This window comes from Rhinatrema bivittatum, chromosome 1 (genome assembly GCF_901001135.1).
Source record: "Rhinatrema bivittatum chromosome 1, aRhiBiv1.1, whole genome shotgun sequence".
Lineage (NCBI taxonomy): Eukaryota > Metazoa > Chordata > Amphibia > Gymnophiona > Rhinatrematidae > Rhinatrema > Rhinatrema bivittatum.
Genome location: NC_042615.1, coordinates 561,361,324 through 561,373,666, shown reverse-complemented (window position 1 = coordinate 561,373,666; position 12,343 = coordinate 561,361,324). Strand labels below are relative to the sequence as shown.

Here is a 12,343-nt window from a genome sequence, read left to right as displayed (position 1 = left end):
CTGCCTCGGCTCCAGCAATCCTCCTGACTGTAGATAGTTCACTATCCTTTCCTTCAGCAGAGTCTCCATTAATTTTCCCACCACTGAGGTGAGGCTAACCGGCCTGTGGTTTCCAGCCTCCTCTCTGCTCCCACTCTTGTGAAATGGGACCACCACCGCTCTTCTCCAATCTCCCAGCAACACTCCCTTTTCCAGGGATCCATTGAACAGGTCATGCAGCGGACCCACCAGCATATCTCTGAGTTCCCTCAGTATCCTGGGATGAACCTCATTAGGCCCCATGGCTTTGTTCACTTTCAGTTTTCCTAGCTCTTCCCATACATTCTCTTCTGTAAACGGAGTTTCATCTACTCCACCTCCATCCACAGTCTTGTACACTAGCGACAGTCCTTCTCTAGGGTCTTCTTTAGTGAACACAGAACTGAAGTATTTATTTAATATTTCCGTCATTTCTTCGTTTCTCTCCACACATTGTTCCTTGTCACCTTTCAATTTAACTATACCACTTCGGACCTTTATCCTTTCTCTGATGTATCTGAAAAATGTTTTGTCACTTCGCTTTACCTCTTTGGCAATCCTTTCTTCCGCCTCACTTCTTGCTTTCTTGCTTTCTTTCTTTGTCTCCCCTCAGTTTCACCAGATATTCTTCCCTGTGTTCCTCTTTTAGGGATCCTTTATATTTCTTGAACGCTGATTTTTTTTTGCTTTTATTATGACAGCCATCTCCTTTGAGAACCAGATCGGTTTCTTATTTCTCTTACTTTTGTTTACTTTTCTAACATTTAGATTTGTTGCTTTTGTAATTTCTCCTTTTAGTTTGCCCACTGTGGTTCCACCTCTCCCATTTTCTCCCAGTCTTCTAGTTCTACTTCCAGGTATGTCCCCATTTCAACAAAGTCCATATTTTTGAAATGCAAAACTCAAGTCTTCGTGTGACTTCTCCGTATCCTATTTGCGATGTCTAACCATACGGTTTGATGATCACTGGTGCTGAGGTGGGCATCCACCTGGACATTAGAGACATTATCCCCGTTAGTGAGCACTAGGTCGAGTATAACTCCCTCCCTCATGGGTTCCATTACCATTTGTTTGAAGAGAGCCCCTTGCAGGGCATCCACTATCTCTCTACTTCTGTTAGATTCTGCAGAAGGGATTCTTCAGTCTACGTTCAGCAGATTAAAATCTTCAACAATCAACACTTCCCCCTTCTGTCCCACCTTTTGGATGTCTTCGACCAGATCTCTGTCTAGTTCTTCCGTTTGAGTCGGAGGCCTGTAAACCACTTCAGTAAAAATGGATGCACCATCATCTTTTTTTTAGGATGGCCCATCATGTTTCTTCTCTACCCCAGATTCCTTGCAGTTCAGTTGCTTGGATAATGTTTTTGGCATAAAGTGCTCCTCCTCCCCTTTTTCTGTCCTCTCTGTCCTTCCTTAACAAGTTATAGCCCAGTAGGGCTGTATCCCAATCATGAGAATTACAAGTTACAAACACGTCTCTTGTAACAGCAACAACATCCAAGTCCTCCTCCATCATTAGGGCCTGCAGGTCTGGGATTTTATTGCCCAAATTACGAGCATTTGTAGTCATAGCTTTCCAATTTTTCTCTCTAGATTTGTTGCACTTCCTAGGCACCTTTTCTGCTTTTTTGAGTGATTGATTTTGTTATTTTCTCTTCCCATATCCTGTATTGCTTGGGGGTGATATGCCACTTTCATTGGCCATCTCCTGCCACCCCCATTCTTTAGTTTAAATGCCTTGTAATATATGATCTGAATTTCTCACTCTGCATCCTCCTTCCTGCTACAGACAAATCTAGGCCATCCTTACCATAGAGCCTTTTACTGCTCCATACATGACCCCAGCCTCCAATGTATCCAAACCCATTTTCTGTACATCAGTTTTTGAGCCAGGAATTGAAAGTATCTATATGGCATAGCTTCTCATTTCCCTTTCCATGAACAGGTAATACTTCCAAAAGGCAATAGTCTTTGCAGTGTGTCTTATCATCTTTCCTAGATTTTGGAAATCTTTTTGTACTTAATGGATACCATTTCTCTTGAGGTTATTGGTCCCCAGATGGATGATAACACTGATATCAAAGTTCCTACTTTCTTCTTCAATGACTTGGACTATCTGGTTTGCATTTCTACTAGCTGAGGAACCTGGGAATGCATTTAACTCTTGTGTCACCATCAAAAAGTGCTCTCAGATTGGTTCCTCTGATGATCGAGTCTCCCAGCAACTTTCTTTTATGACATTTGATTCTGTTGCTGTTACGCCCATCAGTCGCAGACGGCTGCGACTGTGAGTGCTCACCTCCTGCACTGCCTTCCTGGCCTCCCCGGGGCTGCTTGCTGCAAGGGCTTGTTGGCAATGCAGTGCTCTGTGGGACTCTCCTCGGTGGCATGGATGCTGCTGCTCCCCGCTTCTCCACTGAGCCCTCCTAGGTGCGCATGCACGGCACGGGCCCCGTCTATGAAGCCTCTTCGGCGGGAACCTCGGGGGCGTCTTGCTGTGATGATGTCATCTGCCTGTCCTTCTTAAACGCTGCTGATGCCCCAGGAAACTGACTTGGCAACAAGTTCTGTCCTAAGACTCGACTGCTGCGGATTCTCCACGTCGGCTACTGCCTCTCTTGGACCCTGTCTGGCACCTGCTCCTCAGGGCTCAGTGTGCGCTACCCGGGGACTTGCTTCCCTGGCCTACCCCGCTCCTCGGGCTGGCCCCGCGCCTCTTGGGCTCCATCCTTCTTGGCTCCGGCTACCTGTGTCTCATTCGGATTCGCAGCCTTGTGAGTTCCTCTTCGGGCCTCCTCGCTCCTCGGGGCTGTGCCTGCATCCACGCTATAGATTGGCAGTGCTTGCCCGCTCCTCGGGCTGCGCTTACTCTACATTAACTTAGTCCTGTCCCGCTCCTCGGAGTTGGATCCCTGCTTATACCAGCTTGTCTCCTGTCCCGATCCTCGGGCCAGCTCCAGCCTGCTCTCTGGCCACACCTCCGCTCTCCGGGGTTCTACCACCTTCAGCTGACTGGGTCTGGACCAGACTACCTCAACCCATAGGTGGTCTACGCTCCTGGTCTCTTCCTCCTTGCTGCAGCTGCGCCCCCTTGGGGCCGACCTTCCAGAACCTCCTATAGCACACCACCCTGGGGGGGTTAGCTACGGGACCTTGGGACCTCGCCATCACTTGCCAAGAGCTTCCTCCTGTGCCGGTATCGCGCGTCCCGATGGCGCGGACCTGTGGGGCTCCTCCCCACAGGCAGTAACAACTCGCGCCTGGGGCCAAGGATCCACCAACCCACAAGTCTTAACAGTTGCAGGGCTTCTGGGTGCATTGGGTGATTCACTTTTAGAAATCACTTCAGTATCTATTGCTGAGGTTTCTTCATTCTCCAGTGCAGAAAAAGCATCATGTAGGGATAACATTCCTACAATTACATAGCTCAGAAATTTTGCAGAATGCCTGTCAAGGCAAAAAACTCTGACTAGTTTTGAAATGGCAAATTAACAATGGGAGCCCAACCCTTGCACCAGAAAGGCTTTGGAGGAATAATTTAGTGTTTAGAGCAGCAGGGCTGTGAATCAAGGAAGTCAGGATTCACATCCCACTAACATCCCTTGTGACCTTGGGCAAATTACTTCATCCTCCATTGCCTCAGATACAAACTTACTAAAGCTTTTCTCCCATTTTGTATCTATGGGAAAAATGCTTAATAAATAAGACCCTTAGATTGTGAGCCCTCTGTGGACAGGGAATACCTACAATCCCTGGTTGTAATCTGCTTTGAAAGGTGGAATTAATAAAAAAACAAAACAAAACTGGAGCAACGCATGCTTTCCTGAATTCTAATTTTTGCTCCACTCGGAGACTGGTTTGTGTACTACCCACCCTTTCCCTGGCAGAGCCGATCCCTTTTGTTACTCTTGAGTCGATCCTTCTCTGGTCTCATATGATAAATATTTCATTTTCTATCCAGCTCACCTTGCTGTGTACCTTACTCAGCTTGCTTTTGTTTTGTAGTTTTGTTCCTTTCTGTCTCCATCCCACCAGCCTCAGTGTATAACTTCCTTATTTATGGCAGTGCCCTCATATGCTGTACACCTATAGAGTCTCTTGTTTCCAATTCTGCAAAGCAAGAGACGATGCCTCCTTTACAGAGTCAGTATAATCAGTCACTCTTGCCCCCTCCAAGTGAGAAACAGGAAATATTCGATCTAGTCTCCAGCCCAAGAGGTAAATAAATGAATGCCTTTACACTTCAAATAACATACCTTCCTGTAGATGGCAAAAATCGTCCCAATGGATGCGAGGCAGTCTATGTTGGATGAGCCATCCAGTGGGTCAAAGCAGACCACATATTTACCCTAAATGTGAAGAGACCAAACTAGGTTAGTGTGCAACATTAAAAAGAGCTGTACCCAGGTCACAGGGCACATCTTTGAAACAATGCATTTCTCCATACCCATCTAAAGAAATAAGCCACTGTCATTTCCCAAAGCACCTGGCGTGCACAGTTATTACTGATATTTCTAAAGTGCTGTCCGCATGCAAGGAATTGGGAAGAGACATGAGAGCTCTAATAAAACAAATGGAGATGAATAAAACAACAAACAATTAAAGGAGAAAGAGCATAGAAGGCTATGAAGTCTACTTGCAGGGGCTGATAGACCAGCTGCAAACTGGGGTTATGAACAATCGTGGTACCTAGCCATGGCTGGATATTGATTACAATACTTCATATTCTAGAATAAAATGCTCTGAGAAGTAATTGGCTAGTGAATGGCATATTTTGGTAATTTGTCTGCTTTCTTGCACATAGAGGGGCAAATCTAAATAACCCATGTGGCTGCAATGCCTGTGGGTATTTTTGCCATGGGTACTTTACCTGGGTAGTTTATCTTGGAAAGAGGCCAATGTACTAAGGTGCTGTCAAGAAAGAGCGCAGTTTGCCCTGCATTTGCAGTCATACGCACATTTTTTTGCGTGCAAACTTTACTCTCAATGCAGCAAATAGCTTTGCAAACAAATATTTTATGCACAACAGTGTGCGGACAGATTAACTCCCTCCAATGTAGATCCCATGTTAATGCAGAAAGGAGAGCTGGCTTAACTCAGGTTTTCTTAACACAGAAAACTTAAATCTTAGTCAGAGGTGGAATAAAGTTTCCAGGGCTAATGTTAGACTTTGCACAGAAACTTGAGTTCTAGTGCCAAAGCCTGTACTCGGGATTTAAGGGCAGAAAATAAACTTTGGGGCAGATTTTTGGAGGATTTACGCTCGGAGGGGGTTACGCGCGCCGGGCCTATTTTCAAAAGCCCTGGGACACGTGTAAGTCCCGGGGCTTGAAAAAAAGGGCAGTCCGGGGGTGGGGCATGGGCGTGGCCAGAGGCTTCCGCAAGGCTGCTGGGCTGGGGGATCGCGTGCCGGCAGTCGGCTGGCGTGCGCAAGTTACGCCTGCCTCTGGCAGATGTAACTTGTGAAATAAAGGTATGGGGTTTTTTGGGGGGGGGGGCTGGGGGCGAGACAGGTAGGGGAAGGTGGGGGGGGGGGGAAAGGAGAGTTCCCTCCGAGGCTGCTTCGATTTCAAAGCAACATCGGAGGGAATGGGGAAAGCCAGCTGGTTTCCCCGAGGGCTCGGCACGCACAAGGTGCACTAGTGTGCACCCCTTGCGCGTGCCGACCCCTGATTTTATAACATGCGCGCGGCTGCGCGCGCATGTTATAAAATCGGGCGTACATTTGTGTGCACTCGGTTGCACGCACAAATGTACGCCACGCGCGTATCTTTTAAAATCTGCCCCTTTGTGTACACAAAGCATGTTTTCAGCACATCAAATATGATTTATGTGCACAAAAATGCTTTCTGCACTGAAAACATGTTTTGTGCGCATAAATTATATTTGATGTGGAAAAAACATGGTTTATGTGCACACATGTTTTTTATGCATAAAATAAGATTTATGTGCACAAAAATTGCTTTCTGTGCAAAAAGCATTTTTTGTGTACATAAACCATATTTTATGCATAGAAAACAAGGTTTAGGTCCATAAATCATGTTTTATGCATGCTAAGCTTTTTTTTACACACAATTTTGGGTTAGCATGCTTTGGGTTGTGTTTGGTTTTTTTTGTAACTCCTGATGCATTTAGTATACCATTAGTTTATGGCTTTGGGAGTTTAACTTTATTTTTAGTGTGCGCTTTAAGAAACTATGCATTGAATTTCAGGACACAGATTTAATGCTCAGCTTATTACATTAGTCCCAAAATGAGTTACTGGGTAAAAAACACCCTTGTATTTTGCATTTGTGAAGGGGTGAAGGGCATAAAATAGCAGGCTTACTTTTGAATCTCTCATGTACGCAGGCTGCTGTACTCCTCTGACCTGACAACCCCATGCCCGACTCCCAGAAATGCCTGGTTTTAACCCAGCCAATAGTGCTCGTGCTGTGGACGTCTGCGTGTACTTTAAGGGATGGCAGTTTATGTGAGTACATTGTTATTTACCCAGGTAAATGGCTTAAAAATTGCCCTCGGAAATTTTAATGTGTAATGTGAAATACCAAGTTGCCGACAGTTCAATAACCCAGGAGCTAATTCTTTCGTTTTTCCAGTTATAAATGAGAAGTAGTGTGTTTTAGAACATGCAAAAGTTTGGTTTAATGTCTTAAATCCCAACCTCAAGAGGACAGAGTTAGAGAGGAAAAGGGATATGTCAGCAGGGCCGGGCACCGTGCTGCTTGCCCATCCCCCAGGATCAAATATTACAAAGGGAGAGCTGAAATCCTAAAGTTGAATAGGCAGTCGGGAGGACTTCAGGGTCTTACGGTCCTCTGGGTTTGGAGCTTGAAAGTGGGAGCTGCTCAGCACTGCCAAGAGTAGGGATACCCCTCCCCCCCCCCCACCCCAAAGTTAAGCCTCTTTTCTCTTCCAGTTGCACAAGACGGTTGGGTGGGGGAGACCCTGTAATTATTATGTTTGACATGTTGGGAAACGGCTGGATATATATTTTTAGTGTATTACTAACAAATGACCTTTGGATGGCATTTTTATTTGGCGTGAGCTAACGTGACTTTGGAGAAGGTGGAGTCTGTTTTTTTGGATTGGGTGGTCAGGTGTTGGTGGGAAGGTATAAAAGTGGGAAAGCTTCTGGCAGGTTTTGCCCTTTCTGCCCCTACCCTTCATGAAGTTGGGCGGGTAATTAGGGGCTTCCAAAGATGTGACCAGGTGGAGTAGCCCATTTTGCCAATCCTGACACTATCTTTTTTAACTCGCTCACCACAGAAAGATTGGCCTACAGGCAGGGCAAGCTGAAATGATTTAAAAGAGGCTGGATCTTGCCCACCTGAACGATGCAGGTCACCGTTTGCCTAACCTGTATAAGAAAAGGAATGTGAAAGAAAGAAAAAAAACCCTGTAGAACGTGATGGCCTGTTTAGGAGGACTGAATGGCCATGGGTAAGGAGCATACACTGATGGACTTAGGACTTTGCTGCCCTTAAGCGAACTCCCTCCACACAAGGTCAGACAACATGGAGCACAAGGTCTAAGACAGGAAGGGTTCAGAGCAGCTCTTCTTTGCTCTGCTATGTTTGCGCCATGCTTACCACCTCCCCTCCTATTCCATGCGCACTTCCTGGGAGGGGAAGGGACTGGACCCAAGAAGCACAGGGCTGTTTCCTTTGCTCCCACATTTTTTGCCACCCTTGGTACAGGCCTGTTATGCCTATTGACAAACTCAGTCTTGAAAGGCAGGATAAACAGGGGGAAATGATTTTTTAAAAAATCTGATTTTAATAACATTCAGCTTTCTTTGCAATTGAAATATTACTGCCATCTGCTGGTTAAATGATGAACTGCCACCCTTCCACATAGACATAGGCACTGACCCTCTTGTCTTTTGGAATGAGGATGGCTTCCTTATTCTCCTCGGAGACCAAGACGCAGGTAGAATATGAGCTCTTCAGCATATTAATCACCAGGTCATTGGAGAGCACGTCCAGTTTCTTCACCTCATCTCCAGTCACATTTATTTGTCCTGCAATGCCGAACCTGGAACCGCAGAAACAGAATGGAGCAGCCAGAAAAGACTGAAGTATTGCCAAACATTCACTTTGATGTGGTTTCAAAAGCTATCCTAGTAAAAGCAGTCAAAATTATAATCTTTCGAAGTCAGATTCTCCTGGCCTAACACTGTACAACAAAACTGACATCCTAAACTTTAACTGAACTTTCTTATCAGGCAGTGCCACCTAGTTGACACATTACCGCAATCTCTGAACATGTCTGGACGTCCAGAATACAAAAAGCTGAAGACCTGCTGTACAAGTATTGAAATGAAGATTTTAGGATGCAATATTGAGTTATGTGTGTTATAGGCAGGAGAAATAAAATTGGGAATCAAATGTGAAGTTCTTCTATGCTTTTTTTTGCAGATCTGCCTCACAGAATTATAATGTTTTGGATGGGTTGTCTGATATGAGATACCATCATCATGCAGGCCACAGCCTGGCAGCAGTGGTGTTCTTTCAGGGAAGCTTGATCTGCCATTTCAGGCACAAAGAAAACTGACTGACAATGAATGAATATTAGTGACAGTGGAATGAGTGTGCACAGCCAGACCGCAGAAACCACTCTACATTAAGGACCTAGTTTTCAAAGCCATTCGTATTCATAAAATGCAGTTTTATGCACTCAAATGGCAGTTTATAAAACAGAATAGAAAAATAGTAAACATCCCCTTACAAACTGACAAGCATAGGCTGAAACTTGATGGGACAAAACCATTTATAGTGTTTTATAAGAAAACGTTTAACTTGGAGTTGAATTTCTGTGATTGATCACTTTCTTCCAGTTTCAAATTTCTTTTTAAATTCCACGAACCAGTAACTAGAGGCAGAAGGAAACTTTGAATGTCAGAAACACTTGGCAGTTTTGTGGAATTTAATTTTTTTTTTAATTTTAAACATTTTATTATTTAAATATAATAACTCACAATGGACCGGAGGTGTTATGACACTTGAACACCCCTGGACAATTACAGAAAAGGATTGATTTATACATGACCCACCACTTCCATCCTACTCCCTCCCCCCCCCTTTTCCCCCCTCCTCTACCCCCTCCCCCCCCCAAAAAAAAGACCACTACATCAACCAACCAGTCCATACTGTGTGTTGAAAATGTAAGGGGACATCATCGAAGAACCAGTTCCCATTTCCAAAGGAACCGAAAAGTCAGTCATTAAGGATCAAACTCCTGGAGTGGTGCGGAAGCACCTGAATATATGGATCCCAGATCGACAAGAACTTCCTTCGTAATGGAGGAGAAGAGCGTGATGCCAGATCATCCATCCGCAGCATATGATGTAGATGGTTGCGCCATACCCAGAATGACAAGCCCTCGGCACCCCTCCAGTGTAACAAAATCACTTTTTTCCCCACTAAGCATGCTTTCAATATAAATAAGCGAGGGCCCCCACCCCTTACCGGCAATCGCAGGAAACACCCAAAGAGCAGGAGTAAGGGGGATATAGGAAGGGGAATTCCCAGCAAACATGAAATATAATTTGCAATACGCCCCCAGTAGCGTCGTATGGGGGGCAGGCCCAAAAGGAGTGTAATAGTGATCCCGTGGCCATTTTACACTTCTCACATATGGCGGGCCTATGTGTCAGCTATATGGGTTGACACATAGGCCCACCGTAGAAACCTGTACTGCATTTCCCTGTAGTACATACTCACCATAAGGTGGGAAACTTGCCTAAAGCATGCTCGAAGAATAGAAGCATTAATAACAGACACGCCATCACTGTTCCAGCGATCCACCAGAATGGAATATTGCGCCTGTTGAGCACGTTTTTTAAGCATTTTATAGTATAAGGAAAGAGAAGGGGTTGTAATCTTTCAAGTAGGAATAAGGCATCTAACTAGTGGAAGACCACAGGATTTAGGGAGGCACTCGGCAAGGACTTAATATAATGCTGGATTTGAAGGTAAGAAAATACCTGATCATTACCCAACTGGTACAAGTCCCGGAGCTCTGGAAATTACATCAGTTGCCCCTCTCCATTGAGTAAATGACCCAGCTGTGTAATACCTTTAGCCTTCCATAAACAAAACTCTGGTGTCTGGGAGCCCGGGTGAAACTCCAAATTTCCCTGGATAGGCAGTAAATAGGAGCATGTCTGAGAGATCTTCAACAATTTAGTTACAGCTGCCCAAGTTTTCCTAAGGGGTGCTATCAAAGAGGATTGGGTTAAAAATGTCAGGAGAGTAGTGGAGGAAGCCTGTAAGACATATTTCAAATCTAAGGGGGCTACCAGGGCCTGTTCCGCTACAACGTTGACATAAGTGGATTGGCCTATAAGCCAATCTTTAATTATACGAAGGTTGCCTGCCACGTTGTATATGCTTAAGTCTGGAATTCCCAACCCCCTCCCCCCATCGCTCTCGAAGTCCAGCCAAGGGAATGCAAGGCTTACCACCCTTCCACAAGAAGGCACGCAGTGCTTTATCCAAGATCACCAGATCTTTACGTTTTTGTTTTTTTTAATATTTATTTTATTCAGGGTATATGTTACATTGCATCTCAGGTACAGTAACAGCAATAACAAACCAACTTTACGATACAACCATATCGTAAAGTGAGCATATAACACAGCAGGTGAAAGTCACACAAACCAATAATTGTTACTGTACTTTAACCAGTCCGGAAACTCCCGTACCCTCTTACTTTTCCTTTTTGTCCCCCCTTATCCTGCCCCCTCCCCCTAGGCATTCTTGCCAGCTCAAGAGCACGAGGTAATAACGTTGGGCAAACAAAAACAAATAAAAAGAAGCAAAAGAAAAAGAAAGAAAACATCAGAGAGCATGCGAAAGTAGCCGTGAAGCTGAGCAGATTTTTGGGGGTCGAGCCCCATATGATTAGGACAACAAACTATCACAATAAAATCTGCTATTTGCATTGTGAATAAGGGTGCCACATTGGCCACTGGTACGCTCTGTTAGAGTTCAGGCGGAATATGTTCTGGGCTGAAGATATTTCTGAAAAGCGGCCTACACTGCCGTCAGCCCTGTGACGTGAGCAGTCAGTTGGGTCTGGGCTATCTGGAATTCATGTGAGTATACAGCTAAGAATCTCCCAAACCAGTGCTCTAGGTCCATTTGTCCAAAAGATAGGCTTGAAATTGAGGATCATCCGCCAGATAGTATGGGAAACGCCAAATATGCTTGCAGGATTGAAATGAAGAGAGTTGAAGGTCCACCCAAATTGGAGCATGGTCAGATATGACAATATCTCCTATACATGCATCATTAATCTTGGAGAACAGACGGCTACTAACTAAAAAATAGTCTAAACAGGACAAGGTGGCGTGTGCTCGAGAGAGATGCGTGAAATCTCTCTCCATGGGGTGTAGAATGCGCCACACATCTACTAAGTGAAGGGAGTCCTCTAGCTGTAATAGGCCCTTATTGGCCCCTGCGTCTCAGGGAGAAGTCTGTGATTTGTCCAGCTGTAGGTCCCTAATGCATTGAAATCCCCCCCCCCCCCCCCACATAATAACAAAGTCATCGATTTAGGGCAGGAGTAAGCATTGAAGCTCTCTATAATAACCAGGACTGTAATTATTGGGAGCATAAACATTGCACAAGACAATAGTAAGGTCATAGACCTGTGTTACCAAAATAATGTATCGCCCTTGGGAATCTTTTTGAACTTTAAAGGGCAAATGCTTATTGAATAAAATTGCCACCCCCTGCAGATTTGGTAGAGGCCGAGGCAAAATAGACATCTTCCACCCAGCTTCTACATAGTTTCCCATACTCCACATCTGTAAGGTGGGTCTCTTGAAGAAATGCTATATCAACCTGTGATTAAGAATTTTGGACCTCTTAATAGGAGAGTTAATGCCACACACATTCCAGGATATTTATTTATTATTTGGGTGCCTTGGCTAGGAACACTGTAATTTACCAAAATGTGATATATCCTTGAGATAATATTCAGCAACGTAGGAACCCTCCCAGCTTAGGCCCCCACGTACCAGAAAAACACAGGTCCCAAAGTTATACGGACTTAAAGTTATTCCACACCCAGCCACACACACAGTATGGTATATAGGAAAAAAACTGAGCATTCCCCAAGTGCCCTCTCCCTCACCCACCCCTCCCATCCCATCTCTCCATCCCAGTGCCCACATCCCCCCCAGCTTCCAAGACAACAAAATGGAAGCCACTCCTATGCAAACAGCCCCCCCCCCCCCCCAATCCAGCCCCATCCATATCAGTTGAGCTATCCACCAGAAAGATAGGAGCACTATATAACTCGTGCATGTTAGA

At 45.0% G+C, this 12,343-nt stretch overlaps 1 protein-coding gene across 1 annotated transcript in view; it reads right to left on the bottom strand.

Moving 5' to 3' along the window:
* LOC115099203 (fructose-1,6-bisphosphatase isozyme 2-like) overlaps window positions 1-12,343 on the bottom strand; it is an 82,907-nt gene that overhangs the window by 34,012 nt on the left and 36,552 nt on the right. Inside the window, 2 exon segments of the mRNA XM_029616639.1 lie at window positions 4,277-4,369; window positions 7,895-8,057. Coding sequence (XP_029472499.1) covers window positions 4,277-4,369; window positions 7,895-8,057 — 256 coding nt within the window.